General features: G+C 54.9%; 7 protein-coding genes across 7 annotated transcripts; 3 read left to right on the top strand and 4 right to left on the bottom strand.

The window, feature by feature from the left end:
* Positions 1–43: 43 nt before the first annotated feature.
* Positions 44–2,401, bottom strand: J7T54_000099 (Pentatricopeptide repeat-containing protein-like protein; the record flags this gene model as incomplete). The annotated part of the gene is made up of 1 exon (XM_051507850.1): positions 44–2,401. One exon carries the CDS (start codon positions 2,399–2,401, stop codon positions 44–46), a length of 2,358 nt encoding a protein of 785 aa, XP_051361049.1.
* Positions 2,402–2,860: 459 nt separating this feature from the next.
* On the top strand, positions 2,861–4,075 carry J7T54_000098 (uncharacterized protein; the record flags this gene model as incomplete). The annotated part of the gene is made up of 1 exon (XM_051507849.1): positions 2,861–4,075. The coding sequence occupies one exon, from the start codon at positions 2,861–2,863 to the stop codon at positions 4,073–4,075; it is 1,215 nt and encodes a 404-aa protein (XP_051361048.1).
* Positions 4,076–4,913: 838 nt separating this feature from the next.
* Positions 4,914–5,234, bottom strand: J7T54_000097 (DUF1746-domain protein; the record flags this gene model as incomplete). Its single annotated transcript, XM_051507847.1, has 1 exon — positions 4,914–5,234. One exon carries the CDS (start codon positions 5,232–5,234, stop codon positions 4,914–4,916), a length of 321 nt encoding a protein of 106 aa, XP_051361047.1.
* Positions 5,235–5,695: 461 nt separating this feature from the next.
* On the top strand, positions 5,696–7,234 carry J7T54_000096 (uncharacterized protein; the record flags this gene model as incomplete). Its single annotated transcript, XM_051507846.1, has 1 exon — positions 5,696–7,234. One exon carries the CDS (start codon positions 5,696–5,698, stop codon positions 7,232–7,234), a length of 1,539 nt encoding a protein of 512 aa, XP_051361046.1.
* Positions 7,235–8,649: 1,415 nt separating this feature from the next.
* J7T54_000095 (uncharacterized protein) lies at positions 8,650–8,970 on the top strand (the record flags this gene model as incomplete). Its single annotated transcript, XM_051507845.1, has 3 exons — positions 8,650–8,712; positions 8,765–8,895; positions 8,946–8,970. The coding sequence occupies 3 exons, from the start codon at positions 8,650–8,652 to the stop codon at positions 8,968–8,970; spliced, it is 219 nt and encodes a 72-aa protein (XP_051361045.1).
* Positions 8,971–11,501: 2,531 nt separating this feature from the next.
* J7T54_000094 (uncharacterized protein) lies at positions 11,502–12,627 on the bottom strand (the record flags this gene model as incomplete). The annotated part of the gene is made up of 3 exons (XM_051507844.1): positions 11,502–11,522; positions 11,580–12,552; positions 12,602–12,627. The coding sequence occupies 3 exons, from the start codon at positions 12,625–12,627 to the stop codon at positions 11,502–11,504; spliced, it is 1,020 nt and encodes a 339-aa protein (XP_051361044.1).
* A 993-nt stretch (positions 12,628–13,620) lies between these two features.
* Positions 13,621–16,238, bottom strand: J7T54_000093 (Zinc finger protein-like protein; the record flags this gene model as incomplete). Its single annotated transcript, XM_051507843.1, has 3 exons — positions 13,621–14,106; positions 14,162–15,919; positions 16,176–16,238. 3 exons carry the CDS (start codon positions 16,236–16,238, stop codon positions 13,621–13,623), a joined length of 2,307 nt encoding a protein of 768 aa, XP_051361043.1.
* Positions 16,239–16,482: the final 244 nt, after the last annotated feature.

Raw genomic sequence — 16,482 nt, 5'->3', positions numbered from 1 at the left:
ATGCCACGTCTTGCATATGATACAATACTTCATACAGCCCCCTCTAGTCCCGAGTAGACATGAGCCCATCGTACACGCCCATTTCTCTGGCGGCTTCCACGAAAGCCTTGCCCATCTCTTCCTGCGATCCTTCCTTGGGCCAATGCTTTCTGTGCACATACTCATACAAGGCCATGCCTCTCCCCTCGCCAGCGAGCTTCGTCTCGTCACCGCCGGCCCATTCCGTGAGCTCACGGTCCATGTCGCGTTTGGCAGCCATAATCTTCCTCTTCTGCAAGGGGGAATCCCAGATGAGACGCATTGTACCCATGAGGAGCTCTAGTGTGAGTGTCTCGGGCGGCAGGAAGTTGAACAGCTTTCGCATCGATGTCAGGGCCACTAGGAAGCCAGTGTTGTCTTTGAGGCGGCGGAAGGTGTGGAGGATTTTGCGAGCCAGCTGGCCATCCATGCCTTCAGGCGGGAACACGGGCAGCCATCGCGCCATCTCAGCAAAGAGATCGCGCGCGGCGCGGATACCTTCCACGTTGACCTCCTCATGGTTCGGAATTGTTTGGTTAATGTCTAGAGTTTTCCAAAGGGCACTGAAAGTGTAAGGGTCAGGTTGTAGGCCACGCTCCAGAACTAGAGCCTGGTACAGCCCCTGAGCTTCCTCCACTTGACCAGCCCTGATGCAGGACTCGAGCAATTGATTCATCATGAAAGCATCGGGGCTGATTTCCGCATCCTGGAAAGCGTCCCAGAGTTTCTCCATCCCTGCGTGAAGACCGCGGATGCGGTAATTCTCGGCAAGCACCGAAAAGGTTTCGAGGGTCGCCGATGGCATCGAAGCCGGGCCCTTGGTGGGCCGGAAGCTGAAAGTGCCGTCCTTTCTGGCTCTCACAAAGTCAATGCGCGCTTGGATCATGGACCAGGCCATCTTGTCCGCCTTCTCCGTGTTCTCGGCGCCGCCGGATCTCTGCCACGCGCCGATCAGCCCGTTGAGCTGCACCGGTGCAGCTTGAACACCTCTGTCAAGCATATAGTTGACGACGCTGTGCGCTCCATCGAGATCGCCCGCCCCAATCAGACGCTTAAGCCACTTGCCGACGAAGAACTTGTTCGCGACGACGGAAGGCATGTACTTTTGCTTCTTCAGGTCAATCTGGCCGTCACTCATCATGTCGACAAAGGCGTATAGAGCGTTCTCGGTCTGGTTGGTCGTCAGAAAGCAGGAGATGATGTCGTCGTAGTCGCTGAGTTTCATGTTCTGACCCAGTAGCTCTCTCATCTGTCGGTACGCTATCCACGCAGCTTCAAAATCCCCAGGCGCAGCTCGCTCGGAGCGAGCACGGATGATCGGCATCAGGATGCGCGGGTCAGAGTCCCTGTCGAGGAGCTTGCTCAAGGCACGCTGGGCTTCATCCATATCCCCTGAACGGCAGTACATGCGGACACCCAGCTCCCAGAACTGCTGGAACGACTCTGAAGAGGCACCTCCCAAGGACGGTATGCAGCGCTTCCAGTTTTCCAAAGCCTTTGCATTCCAGCCATCCACAAATACGGCTTCGATCGTTAGTAGCTGTTGCGAAGGGCTGAGCGCCACTTTGGCTTCGCCCATGTCCCTGGCCAACAGTGCGACATGACTCAGCCGGCTGGGGTTCTCCTTTTCGTCGGCGGAGAAGACCTTCCACAAGAAGTCCCAGACGGGTAAGGGCACGCTGTCCCAGCTCTGCTCCAGGGACTTGCGTGCAGCGTGGTACGCTCTGAAGACGGCCGATACCTGCTTCGCATCGACTTTTGCGTTGGAGAAGTTGAGCTCCTTGGCAATACGGCGCATAGTGGCGTTCAGCCTAGAGACCTTTTTCCGCTGGTTCATTGTATAGGACGTCTCTGGAACTTCCGGTATAGGTGTGCGTGGTTTTGTCGGAACCCGGCCTCTCAAGCTGGGGACCAGCATGCTGAGATGACCAGTGACGGCCTCCTGAAACTCTTCGTCCATGTGGCCCAGAACCTCTTCAATCTGCTTGTCAAGTCGATCGCCGTATCTGTCGAGAGCCTCCTCCGCCTTCTTCACATCTTCAGAGGTTCGCAAGTTCTCCCACGTCGTACCAAGTTGGGACATGACCTGGTCCAAGGCAGCCCTCTCTCTGTCCGTGCCGAGCGATCGTCGAATGTCGTACATGGCATGCTTCATGGGTGTAGCATCCTCACCACTCAAGCTTTGCGCGAATGTCTCGTCGCCTTTTAATTTTGTTCTTCGGTTGCCATCCTGCTCATAGAACTCGACAGAGTACTCCTCTGCAGCTGGGACTGTATCGTCGAGAGCAGGAAGCTTGAGCTCTGGCTCCTGAGGTTGCGGTGGTTCTGGGTCGAGAGGTGTAGCCTTCTTCGGGAAGGCAGATCGTCTCTTCTGGACCTGCATGCGAGCTCTTCGACCCTGGGGCGCAGTTGATTGCGCAGAGAAATGGGCGATCCATGGTTGCGGTCGCGGGGCTCGTTCTCGACGTAGACCTATGAGGCAGGTTTGGCAGATCTTGTCGCTGCCATTCCGTAGATTCAGCAGCGACGGTCTGCCTGACATCTTATTTACACTGGGCCATGTATGTCTAGAAACAAATCGAAAGAAACCAGTAAGAAACCATGCAAGCGATTGATGATCCAGGGTCAGCACTCAGGAGCGCGTCACGCATGTCCAAGATCTTGCAAGCTGGGTCTTATCGATAAGGGATGACCTCTGACTTTTTAGCGGAGCACCCTTGACCGCCTGCCTTTCGCGCCCCTTCCTTCAAGGCTGACTCGGCAGAAAGACCTTTTTTTTCCCCTACCAACGTTGAGCAGCCGAGATGGTCGCATCGGCCAAGCGCACATATTCACAGCGAAAATGTCGACTTCAGCGCCCGAGTACCTGCGATTCACAGGCCATCGGGCCTTTGCCCAGCGCCTCGTTCTCTCGACGTTGACTGGCCGACCCGTCCACATCTCCAAGATCCGCAGCTCCTCCCCGACGAACCCTGGCCTTGCGCCCCATGAGGTCTCCTTCTTGCGCCTGCTCGAGGCCATCACCAATGGCTCCTCCATGCAGATCTCCTACACCGGTACGACCATGACATATCACCCCGGCCTGATCACGGGGACAATACCGGGGCAGGGCGCGACGGAAGGCGATGTCATTGAACATCTACTCCCACACAACTGCGCCCGTGGAGTGACATACTTCCTCTTGCCGCTCTGTCTCCTCGCACCCTTCTCGAAATCACACATGAATGTCCGCTTCTCCGGCTCGGGCGTCATCACATCATCCACCGAAACAGGCGATCCTTCCGTCGACACCTTCCGAACCGCCATCCTCCCTCTCTTTGCCCTCTTCGGCATCCCACCCGCCCGCATCGAGATTCGGGTATTGCAAAGGTCATGCGCAGGTCCGCAAGGCAAAGGCGGCGGTGGTATGGTGGAACTACGGTTTGCAAGCCAGGTTCGGTTACCCAAGACATTACACCTCAACCGGAGCCCTGGGAGGATAAAGAGGATACGAGGTGTGGCCTACTCAACTGGCGTGTCTGCGTCAAACAACGCGAGAATGATTCATTCGGCGAGGGAGATCCTGAACCCATTTGTATCCGACGTTCACATCGCCGCACAGTACGATCAAGCGCCATTGGTTGCTACAGGGGACAAGACGGGAAGCAAACGAAGACTGGGTATTGGGTACGGGCTGAGCCTGGTCGCCGAGTCAAGCGCCGCAGGTGTGATTTACTCTGCCGACGTGGTTGTGCCACCGAGTGGAGGAGAGGTCCCGGAAGACATCGGCAAGAGATGCGCATATCAACTGCTGGAGACCATTTCCAAGGGTGGATGTGTCAGCCCGGTAGCGGCGAACACTATACTCGTGTTGATGGCAATGGGCTCAGAAGACGTTGGCCGGTTACGAATAGGGCGTGAAGTCCTGGGCAGTGAAGAGATGGTTGGCTTGGCACGGGACTTGCGAACGTTCGGAGCAAGCACTTGGGGTCTACGCGATGTGGAGGACGAGACCGATGACATCCTAATTTCCGTCAAGGGAACTGGCGTTGGCAATGTTGGTAGGAAAATGGCTTGAATGGGAAGCATTGAATGCGATAAAGTGGACAACGTATTCTCCACAAACGCCATGTTATGCCTGCCTCTCCTCCGTCCGTCCATCTATGCTCCATTCGTGCTGGACACCCGCCTTTGTACAGGCACGCCCCTACGCCTCGCGTCTATAGCGGCCAGGGTAGCCCGGTATCCTATACTTTGCAGTGACTGCGCCGTCGTCCTTTCCGTCTCGGTGGCCGCGACCTTTATACATTGAATGATATGGTACTCGCCAATCGTAGCGTTGCCTGAGTCGAGTATGTCCGCTGTGCGATCTCGCGATGTTTCAACATGTTGATTGGAGTCACCTGTATCCGTCCTTTGCAAGTCGTGTGATGAGCTGGGCAGAGGCTGCAATTCGATGTCGTCGGTAGCGTCCCCCTGGCCGGCATCCATCGCAGGCATGCCCCTTTCCTCTGCATCCAACTCCTCAATCGTGCGAGCGGTTGTCGTTGTCGTCGTCGATGCAAGTGTAGCTTCCGAAGCAAGTGGACGAAACGTCTTGAGCAGTACTCGCAGCTTCTCGCGCTCTGTATGAACAGCGAGCATGAAGAATTGCAGAAAAAGAATGAGAAGATCCGCGAGCAGGTAGTACGCCCTATGCGCGGGCGGTTTCTGCCCAATAAAGTCTATGATCATGCCGCCATGCATATACCCTCTGTGATACTCCTTCGCTTGCGGCACAACGCTAAACGCATGTACCAATGTACACCAGATATTGGGGAGAAGAAGGAGGACGACGTGGAGGCGACTCGCTGGCATGTGAAATGGGATAGTCTCGTCTTTCGGCGACAAGTACATCAATTGCGCGGCGCCACGGATCAGAAGTCGGAAGAAGGAGCATCTGCATCAATGATTAGCACAAGTTTCGAGGAGATGTTTGGCTCAACGTACTCCATGTAGTATAGCGCACTCAGTTCGGCGAAGACAAACGTGTCCAGCCCCTTGAGTAGATCCGTTACGAAATCCAGCTTCTTCCTGAGACCCTCGTTGCGCTTCTTCCGCTTCTTCGTCTTCTTCTTCTGCCGGCGACCATCGCGCAGTCTTTGACCACCTGTGGCGGGAGACTCGTTCGTGCTTGGGATAGCATCGCCGCTGTCTCGTATCGGCGCCGCAGAGCTTGACGGGGCATCATTGCTCATAGTCGCCTGTGCTCATGTTCTGTCAACATGGGAAGGTCTGCACAACGCAGGCGACATCAATGACTCAAGACCATTCGCGGTGATTTGTTGAACTGTTGCACCAGGCTGGAATTGTCACGCCTATTTCACTCGACGATAAGTGTTCATCGTTCAATGTTTACTTCAAAAGGTCGAAGTCGACGGAGTCGCCTGCCAGCGATGGTTGGTCGCGTGGTCCACACTTCACAGAGTACGTACTCACCCCGGTCAAGCCAAGTAAGGTACGTACTCAAACGGAGCGGAAGAATCACCGCGCCGATGCAGGGCACCCCGCCATGCAGATGCCGCGAAGCTGCCAAATTTCCCCTCCACGAGAATCGGAGCGTTGGCGATCACACAAGTGACTCAGAGAAATTGACTTGGAATCCGACCAGTCTTGAGCAACTGGCGTGCCACGGGCCTAGCTCGACATCAAAGCGAAAATGACGACTGCCAGCTCGGTGCCGACGGGGGATCTGACGACCCAAATCCTGCAGAAACTCTCGCAGCAAAGTCCCATTGTAACCTCCGAAGCCTTCCCATCCATTCCCTCAAAAGATGTCAAAGCCGCACTGGACCGACTGGGCTCAAGGTCCATGATCACCTACGAGACACAGACACGAGAGGAGGTCGTTCTGGAGCCCGAAGCCGAGCAAATCATTGAACACGGCAGCCACGAATCTCGTGTTTTCGAGGCACTTCGCCAGGCGGTGGAGGGGCTGTCGGTCCAGGAACTGCAGCAGGCCATTGGCGACAAGAACGTGGTCAGCGCCGGCCAAAAGGTCGGATTCAAGGACAAGTGGATTGCCAAGGGCAAGGAGGGCAAACTCGTGGCTACTGTCGACTCGATTCAGGATACCACGCGGGCGCAGCTGCTGGAGATCAGGGAGACTCGTACGGCCGAGCCCAAGCAAGTGAGCGAGCTGAAGAAGCGCAAGCTCGTCAAGATGCAAAAGGTCATCAGCTTCACCGTGGACAAGGGCCCCAAGTTCGCCTTGGAGATTGAGAAGGAGGAGACAGATCTGACCTTTGAGATGCTCAGCTCAGGGTCGTGGAAAGATACCAAGTTTAAGCCGTACAACTTCAATGCACTCGGATCGGAACAGCACGCCGGCGCCTTGCATCCCCTGAACAAGGTCCGACACGAGTTCCGGCAAATCTTTTTTGAGATGGGTTTCGAGGAGATGCCTACCAACAAGTTTGTCGAGACCGGCTTCTGGAACTTTGACGCGCTCTTTGTACCGCAACAACATCCCGCGCGTGATATGCAGGATACGTTCTACATTTCAGACCCCAAAGTGGCAGACAGGCCGCGCGCCGAGGTGGAGGGACAGGACACGCAACAGTACTGGAACAACGTCAAGGAGGTACACCAGGATGGCAAGTTTGGCTCAACTGGCTACAAGTACCCCTGGTCAGCAGATGAGTCGCTCAAGCTCGTGCTGCGCACACATACTACATCCATTTCGACAGCGATGCTGTACAAGTTGGCATCCAGGAAGGGGCCTGACGGGCGGCCACCACCCGCACGGTACTTCTCGATCGATCGCGTCTTCCGTAACGAGACTGTCGACGCTACACACTTGGCCGAGTTCCACCAGGTCGAGGGTGTCATTGCCGACTACGGCTTGACACTGGGTGGTCTCATGGAGTTCATGGAGGTCTTCTTCACCAAGATGGGCATCACCGACCTCAAGTTCAAGCCAGCATACAACCCGTACACCGAACCCAGCATGGAGATCTTCAGCTACCACAAAGGGTTGGGCAAGCTGGTTGAGATCGGCAACAGTGGCATGTTCAGGCCGGAGATGCTGGAGTCCATGGGCCTCCCCAAGGACATGCGTGTCTTTGGCTGGGGTCTGAGCCTGGAGAGGCCGACGATGATCAAGTACAAGATCTCGAACATCCGCGAGCTATTGGGCCACAAGGTGGACCTCAACTTCATCGAGAGGAACCCCGCTGTGCGGCTGGAAAAGGAGTAGGATACGGGGTAGTAGAGGAGGGGGTAGACCAGAACTCAATGCATCACGAATTACGATGTCTCCCAGTCTAATGAGTCACCCCACGAGGAACGCTCGCACGACACGAGCGAGGGAAAGACCCAACATTCGCTCAATTCACGCATTGATTCCTGCTGCTGCTTTTCGATTAGGCCTGCCAAGCCCGTGCCCAGAACCGGAACAGGGGTCCACGGCTGTCTCCAGGCTTTCCCCACAACGGCCGATCCGTCCGCCGGAACCATGCCCCGATGGCTAGCATCGATCGCCAGAGATTGGTGCAACTCCAGCATCAGGATCTGTGATGCGTCACCACTTCTCGGCCTGGATCGCCAAAACGTGGGCTTGCATATCGACGGTGCGGTTCTGATTCGGAATTCTCGAATTCGCATGGCTTCCTAGTGTTCTAGTGTCAGAAGGATGCTACTGTAGCCAAGCAAAGCAGGTGGGTGGGCCAGACCCTGCGTGTGTGCAGTGGTGGATTGAGTCTACACGTACGTGTAGGTATCGACTGGCGCTGGATGGGAGGGGCTGCCCATCCATCCACAGAAGCTACCACAAGATATTACCCCGAGTCACTTTGAAGCGATAGACATGCAGAATCATTAATCACCTGCCCCAGGACTTTGAGCGACCCGTAATTATTAGCTTAGCCCACCGCCGGCAAGGGTCGTGATGACGCTAAAGGCCGCCATGACGTCCTCCACGTACTCCACAGACTCACAGAGTCCACTCACTGGGGATCATCGACTGTTCTCGATTCTGCTCTGCCGCACCACCTGAACCTTGTCATGAACGCAGTAGCGGAATCACACTCGCTACATGCACGCGGCACTGGTGCTGCGATCGAAGCCAACGCTTCAGTTCCTGATTATCAGGGCTAGAGGAGGGGTGTGTCCCCTGCAAATGGTGCGGATGGTCTGAAGCTGTCAGAAAGACCAGGTGATGTCGGTGCAGACAGGACAGCCTTGAGCATTGTTTCTGTCAATTCTCCATCTGAGCTGCACTTTTGGCACGTTTCTTGTGCCCGGGAGCTCAGATAGGCCTTGTAGAGCTTTGAATCAGGATAAGGCTGTCGCCAGCTACTCTAAATGAAGAATGCACAGCTTATGATGACACTGGATCACCGCATTCCACAGTGGGACAGATCTTCCCCTAAGAATACGATGATGGCCGTCCTCCCTTCAAGAACGTCATGGTGGGAGGGGGTGTCACTAGCCCTTACCTGTCAATGAGGAGAAGCGTAGGTACTGTTCGGGGAACATATATATTGGAAAGCAACCCGCCATGACCAATATTTGTCCATCCTCCACCCTCTACCCATCACGATCCTGTACCTCAACATCTGAATCACTGCCAATTTCTCCCCTAAGACAACATCTTCCACCGAACACGCCAACATGTCTGAAGCATCCCAGAGCCCGCCCACCACCGCCCAAACCAGCACTGGCAGCCGTCGCCGGGTTAGTCCCCTCCATTCTCCAAGTCTGATGTACGGTATCTGACAAAACTTAGAGCTCGGGTCTCATGCCTGCCTTTGAGGGTCTGCAAAATCAGAAGCGTAGTAGCGACGCCAACCTTGCCCGTCGACAGTCATTGTCCGACCAAGGGCCCAAGCCTGGCTTCTTCGGAACATTCTTCCACAAGTATGTGTTGCTGTGCCCGATGGTTCGCTCTGACACTAACCATGCTTCAGTAACTTCGGCCGTAATGCGAAGTGAGAATTGAGTGAGAGAACATGAACTATGCAAGGGCAGCATTAGTGTACATTACCGATTGATGGCGTTTGGGTATGCATTAAAGCAAGTACCAAGCTAGCGAGGCTTTCATGCCGGATTTAGAAACAATCTGATATTTGTTCTAAGATTTATAACATGTTGTGAACTCATTCCAATGAGTCCTTGTGAATTGCAAGCCGTGCTACTGTGTTGCTTCCATGTGTCTATATGATGCACGAGGTCTTCAGACTTACCGTGTTAGTCACGTATCCATATATCTCACGCGGTGACAAGCAAGGTAGGAAAGGCAGGACTTGTATTCACAAATTCAACTATCATATGATGAAGAGTTCAAGCGTCCCTCCAGCCAAATCAAATACCACATCCAATTTCCTCTTGTCGGGGAGTGGGACCGTTTCCAGTTATAATATCGCCTAGTGTCAGGACCAAACACCACGAAACATGGTTCCGCAAAGTTCGCGGGAGGCGTGACCATCCCTCCATCCTGAGGTTCCGCTCATCTCCTGCGGGCTGCGCGAAAAGCCGCAGTCTGTCGGGAGATGAATGCCATCCGCCACATCCCAGGCACATAGCTGTCGAGTGCCTACTCGACCAACAACTCTCCTCGGCCTAGTCCGAGACGCTGGCTCCGGGGCAGTGAGCTTGGAAGTTGCTCACACTATCACGCTTGTCCCCTTCAGAAAGAGTCCTCCTGGGATCCCTGCCCGTTGCGGGCAGCTCGGGCCACTTGCAATATCATATACTGGAAACGCCTACCCACTGCTGTTGAGCATATTGGTGGGCCCAACAGCCTGTATCGCCAGTACGGACATATAGTTCCGTACTGGCATGGGCACGACATAAAATGTCTGTCCCTGTTAGAGACAGAGGGGCTATCCCTCTTGCTAGGTCAATTGAGTGAACCGACTCATCCAAACAAATCACTGATTGCACGACATTAAATGTCTGTCCCTTTTGGGGACAGAGGGGTTAATCCCTCTTGCCAGGTTAATTGAGTGAACCGACTCATCCAATCAATTCACTCTGATCTGCCTTTGATGATGCATCTGTCATCATTAAAGGCACCACCTGTCTCAGCCCGTGTCTCTTGACGGTCCGAGGAAATTCACGCGTCGTACGTCGTTAGTTACGACCGCGTTTCGATGTGGCCGACACAATAGTCTCGCCACTCTGATTGCGTGGGGAGCGACGTCGGCTCACCCACGCTCATCGAGCCTTTTAACTGTCATGCCCAGGACCCATTGGTCCAGCACTGTCCTGACTCAGATGCTGGCCATCCTTGGTTGTCGAGGTGGGAGAGCCCATACCACGTCGACACCGAGTGGGCCTTTTAATGTCCTGCCCAGGACAAATCGTCGCAGTCGGCACGATCCGTCGGTCGCTCATCGTCAATATGCCAGGAATGTAGAACCGGCCACATTGAGAAAATGGCAAGACGCTAGGACTCGAAGTGTGGCCGTGACATGTTGACAATCGGGCAAGTCGTTCGGGGGTCTCGCTCTGACGAGAACGCGCCAGACCCTCGACCAGCATTACCTGGGAAGGTTATGACAGCAAGAGCGGAATACATCTGCGCATAGGATGTTGCGTGGCAGTGATATGTTGTAGATGGATGCAGATGTGCAAGGCAGGCGTGCCGGATGATGGAATCGATTTGCGGTGACTGCGTGTAGCAGTGGCGCATACGGGGTTATTCATGGAATAGGAAACATGATTGAAGTCATCAAGTTCGCCTAGGGGAGACGAGAACCTGATGTAAACAAAAGGCAGAGTGCGGATGTCGACAATAAGAGGAAAGGCGAGTTCAGGTAGCAGTGAAGACGCACCATTCTATATATACCCGGGCAGACGTTATTTGGTTGGGGCGGTCTGTTAGACTGTCATTCTTAGCTCAGACAAGGTTGGAAATTATAGGTGGGTGCGAATTTATTAGGCTCACACGCCGCCCTCGCACCGTCTCTGTGTTGCCGGGCTGGCGGCAGGGTTATCGCACTCTTGAGACAGCTTGCCACAACGAATAAATATTACTACGTGTTCACAATGCATGTAAAGTCAACATCGAGTAGCAGCTCTGATATTCTAATCATCGAAGTTCTTCTCTTTGCGCTGACTAATCATCGACGGGAAAGCCTCGATGAAGCAAGCGCTCTATGCAGATCACAGCGAGCCATGATCACATGTTCGTGGCCCAAAGTCTCGGGGTAGGATTCGAATTAATTGCACAAAAACGTGGATAGCATCTTCTCCATAAAACCTGTCACCTGATTTTAAACACAATAAACCCCATCTTTTTAAAGAGCGGCTGGGGCAGGGCTGTGGTAACACGGCGATATTGGCTGCACTCGCGGCTTCAAACAGACGTGAGCGATAGATGTAAATGCAATCTATTTAGGTATAACCCAGATGAACGCTGCAAACTCCTTGAGTAAATGCACAACCACAATGTTGCATCCAGTGGATCTAGTGGCGTTTCTATCGTGCCTTTTCAACCAGCCGTACATATATAGGTAACATCAAGTCTTGACCATCCAGATCTGCCACAAGTCAGTCAAGGCGCGCAATGTAAACCTAGAGAGGGGAAGTGAACATACCTTATCCAACGCCTTTTGATCCATCAAAGCCTCTCGTTTCGCCGCCAAGAACCGTGACCGCACACGGTGAGGATTGTTGATCCGCGGCGTTGAAGCTCCAGACATCACAGGGGTGGCGGTAGCTGTCGTAGCAGCAGCAAACTCGGAAGCATCGCTTTCGGCTTCCACCTTGCGCTTCTTCTTCAGCTTCTTCTCCTCCTTCCTCGCCCGTTTGAGCTCCTTCTTGGCGCGCTTCTCTTCCTTCCGCGCTCGATTGGCCTTCTTTGCCTCGTCTTCGTCGTCTGTATCGGTGGGCGAGGCGGACGGCTTCTTGGACTTGCTCTTGCCGTGCTTGTCCTTCTTGGGTTTAGCCTTCTCCTTCTTCTCCTTTTTGCGCCTCTTTTTCCGACTCTCCTCTTCCTCCGATGATGACGATGACGACGAAAGGTCCTCCTCGTCGTCATCCATTGCTTTGCGCTTCTTCGACGATGGGGGCGCCTCTTCCTGCTTCTTCTCGGACACCTCGTCCGTACCAGACGAGCCTTCGTCAGATTCCACCGTCTCGGAGGTCGCTTCGTTCTCATCGTCCTTCTTCAACTCGTCTCCAACCAAGAGTCCGCCCCTCACGAAGCGCATAGCTCCGTACCGATGTTGCACGTACGCGCTCATCTTCACCTCCAGTCTCTTGGCCTTCTCCTGCTCCACGCTCTTGGTGCTCTTGCCGTTCAAGCGGCTCAGTAGGTCCGAGAACTCGTTCAAGCCCGTAACTTCGTCTTCCTTGCGCTTGTCGAACCCGAGACCCTTCATGTCATCTTTGAGTGAGACGCGAATGTAGGAGGCATTGGCGGCAGTGTGGAATTCGGAGTGTGCCGCATCCTGCACGCCGAGGTACTCGCCCGGCTGCCATCCTTGCGAGCGGAGAATCTTCTGGCCAAATGTCGTCGTGTCGCGAGACCATTTCGTGTTGTTGGGATCGTGGTTGAGCTTGCGCCGGCTGTTGAGCAATTAGCGGTTGTCTGGGTAGTTGCCGACGGTCAATCTACCTTTTGGTCTCTGCTAACATGCCCATTTTGTCGGTTTGGGGCCCTCTTCGGCCAGTTGTTCGCGCAGTGGAAAGGCAAAGCAATCACTGAATGCCAATAGCAGAAATCTTCCAAGCCGGTCGGGATTCAGATTCAGATTGGCAGTGGGAGAGGAAAAAAATGTCACAGATAAGCAGCCGGATGGATGGTGGGGTGTGGGGACACGGGCCGCTTTATCGGGAGCGCTGATTGGCTTGTCGAGAGTCTACTCAAGGCCTCTGCCGAACTCCCTCCAGTCCGCGAGATGATTGTATCGTAAAGTGCAAACCTTTATATGGCTCTATGTAGCCCTCAAGCCTTATAATGCTCACAGGCTGTAAAAATTGTTGCAGTCGATACGCGAGGACCACGCAGTCTGCAACGTAGGCCAAGAACCATCGAAGTTTGATGGCGTGCAGAACGTCGACTTTGAACTTTAGGAAGCCAGTTCGCGCCTCAACGCCAGCGGTCTAGTAGATTAGGTTATGGACCTTCCTGTCCGTGCGAGCCTCGGGCCTCTTATCGACACGTAAGTGTTGCACAAATAGCTTGGCGAGCTTGACAGTCTCTCCGGCCGCAGCGAGACGGTCGAACCTGTTCATCATCGCCTTATGCGACTTGCTGCCGGTAGTAGAGAATGAAGATAGGAATGGATCGATATTGGCACCAACGCTGGCAAGTTGCCCAGCCAAGAAACACCAACGCGAGCGACCTTGTCGAGTGAATGGTACTTACACCATGTGTGCACGTTTCAGCTCAGTTCCACCACTTCATAACTTCAGAAACAGGCCTAATACTTGGCTGCAAGTGATAATAATTGTGGCTATGTGACCAAATCCTTAACTAGAGTTCCAATCTGTCATTCGTTCCCATTCTGTACAACCACCCCATTAACCCACCTGAACGCCTTAAGCAGAGTAAGCCACCGCAGTCTCCGTTCCTTGATATGTTTTCTTCTAAAGGGGATAGCAGGACCTTCACAGTCCATACAGCCTCGCAAGCTAGTAGTTGAGCTCGCCGCTGCCACCTCCTGCCACATGGTCCAAGTCCTCGTAGCTCTTCAGGCTGCGCCCTTGGACGGCCTCCTGTGGGCCACCGGCAGCAGCCCCAGCACCGTCCCCCCAGCGCGAGCCACCGGGGCGGCGTCCAGGGTCAAACCGCCCTCCACGACGATCGTAGGGTCCAGATCTGAATTGGCCGCGGTTGCTCTGCATGCCCCCGCGACGCATAGGGCCCCCTGTTCGGTCGTCGCCCATGCCGTTGAAGCCACCAGGCTGCATCCCCGCGAGGAATTGGCCAAAGTTGGCCCCAGGTAGGGGGAGGTTCGGCATCATACCGTTCATGGAGAAGTTGGAGAGGTTGAACCCCCTCGGTGTGCCGGCAATGCCTTGTCCATTCGGCTGCGGGAAGTGGCCATTACTGTTGGCGTCTGTTCGCGACGGGGCAATATGTGCAGGGTCCAGCACGTAGGCATTCACCAGGTCAAACTGCCAAAACCTCGTTAGCATCTGCATCTTTGGTCATGCCGTGTCTTATTCGTACCTCTTCTCTCAGGCCATCGAGCCAATCAGAGTGCCGCTTCTCGACGTGCTTCTTCCAAAAGTGCTCTTCCTTGAACAACTTGGTGCATTCGGGCACTTTGCACCTGAACTTGTGCTCATCCTCCTGCTTGACATGTTTGAGCATCTCTTCCTCCACGGCTTCTTCCGTTGGGCGACCACCAAGCTTCCGGAGGTCGGCTGACGCGGGGTCAATGATCTGCATCACCTTGTCTTCAAAGGTCTTGACCCAATTGTAAGCTCGAAGCAGCTGCTGCTCAGCTTTACTCGTCGCGCCTCGGGGCTTTCGCTCTCCTTCCGGACTGTCAATCTCGCCCTCTTCGACCTTGTCGACGCGCTTCTTCTCGGGGAACGGTTCTCCGAGAGCGCTGGCGCGGGCTACCTCGCGAGCGGTAGGGGACAGTGTCGAGCGCGGTCGACGGAGATGGCCGGCTGGGCACTTGCGGGTCAGCTCATGGACTGAATCGCTCTCAAACACGCAAAAGAAGCAAAAGTTAAACACGCGTCGAAGGTACTCGATCAGCATGTCCAGCTGCTTCTTCTTGGCAAGAAGCTCCTCGTCGTCCACGGCGTCCTCGTCCTCAATGGCGCCCTCTTCTTCCTCTTCCTCGTCAACGGCGCCCGTCTCGGCGTCGAGCATTTCATCATTCTCGGGCTCATGCTTGACCGCCTTCTTGGTCGTCGGGAGTGCGGGCGGCTGCAGACGGCCCTCATTCCTCATGTTTTCGACACGCTCCTCGACCTTGACGATGGCCTGGAAGTCCGTCCCAAAGGAATCCTCAAAGTGGTTCACGAGTCGGCGGATCAGCTCGAGGTCGCGGTCGATCCGTTCTGGCGCCGAAAACAAGTCCCACAAAGCCTTCTTTCTTGGGTTGCTCGGCGGGTTGTGGATTCCAACGTGACACACAAAGTCACCGCGCTGCTCGTCCTTGACCGTCTTGCCATTGATGGCCTGCAGACCCTTCTCGGCTGTGCTGACGAGCTGGGGCGATGGCTGCGGCGATCTTATCGGCTCATCACCATCTCTATCTTCGTCCTTCGGGTCGACGCGATCGGTTGCCATCTCCGTATCTGGGCCAGGGTGCAGCATCACCCAGCCGATGCGGTGGTACCGTTTGCTTGGGTTGGGGTCGGACAATGACAGCCATTTGAAGCCTCCTTCCTCTTCGCCGAGATGTTCCCTGCAGAAAGATTCCAGGTTTGCCCGGCTCACGTGAGGAGCAATGGTCTTGATGAGCAACGCAGGTTGCAGCTGTGCCTCGTCCCTCACATCCGCACTGGTGGTAGGGACCAAGTCGCCTACTCCAAGGACATCGTGAGTTTCACCCTCTTCTTTGTCTGTCACGGCTACGCCGTTCTCATTCTTCGTCAGACCCTCGAGGGTGAGGTCATCGAGCACACCCGCTTCAACGGCATGTTCCCATTGCGCATACGAGCCTTTGCGCATCTCGTTAAGTCTCGCGCGGAAAGGATCCCTCACTTCCGCAACGTAGCGCTCCTTGAACCACTGCTCACCCTTGTGCTCGGATACAAAGGTGCGAGCCATCTTGGCCTGCAATTCTTCCTTGTACGCGTCGTACGCTGCCTGGATCTTGGCTTTCTCCCTTTCCCGTTCCTCCTGGGCTTCCTTGGGTCCGCGAGGCCGTTCTGCCTCGCGACGGCGTCCAGTCCGCGCTCGCTCTTTATCTTCCTTGATTTTCTCGTTCATTCTCCACCATTCGCTAAAGTAAGAGAATCCGACCTGGTACGGGAGCTTTGAGGGATCGGCAACCGGATTGTGTAGTACAGCGGGTGCTCCGCTGTCTTGGCCGGGAACGTAACGGTCAATCGCTGGCGGACTACGGCGGCGGTCATCGCGATCACGGTCGTCGCGCCTCGGGCGCGGTTCATATCGGTCAATGTTCGGGACGGGTGATCTGGAACGACGTCGTTCGCGGCGGTCGTGGCCTTAAATAGGTTAGGGGCCGAGCATTGGATTCCGGAAGAGGCTGACAAACCTGGCGATCGCCCACGATAGTAAGAATCTCCTCTGTCTTCGCGAGTTCTGTCGCGGGAGTCATCGCGCGGGCGAGGCGAGCGCGCCGGATCGCGATACGACGAGTAAGAGTCCATATTGGCAGACAGGGACGGTCAATCTATCAACCGAAAACTAAACAACAACACCCGGCACTTGAAGCAGTGGATCTGGGCGGCTTGACGTCTTGAAGATGGTCAGAGGTACGTTTAAGCAAAGGTGACAAAAGAGTTGGTGGCTGTGCTGCGCGAGGCAAAGTAGGTAAGGAAGCAAAAGTGAGTGGGAGGTAA

This window comes from Emericellopsis cladophorae, assembly GCF_022114955.1.
Source record: "Emericellopsis cladophorae strain MUM 19.33 chromosome Unknown NODE_36_length_232396_cov_119_016030, whole genome shotgun sequence".
NCBI lineage: Eukaryota > Fungi > Ascomycota > Sordariomycetes > Hypocreales > Bionectriaceae > Emericellopsis > Emericellopsis cladophorae.
Note: the sequence above shows the minus strand (reverse complement) of the source record. Positions and strands in the feature narration are given on the sequence as shown.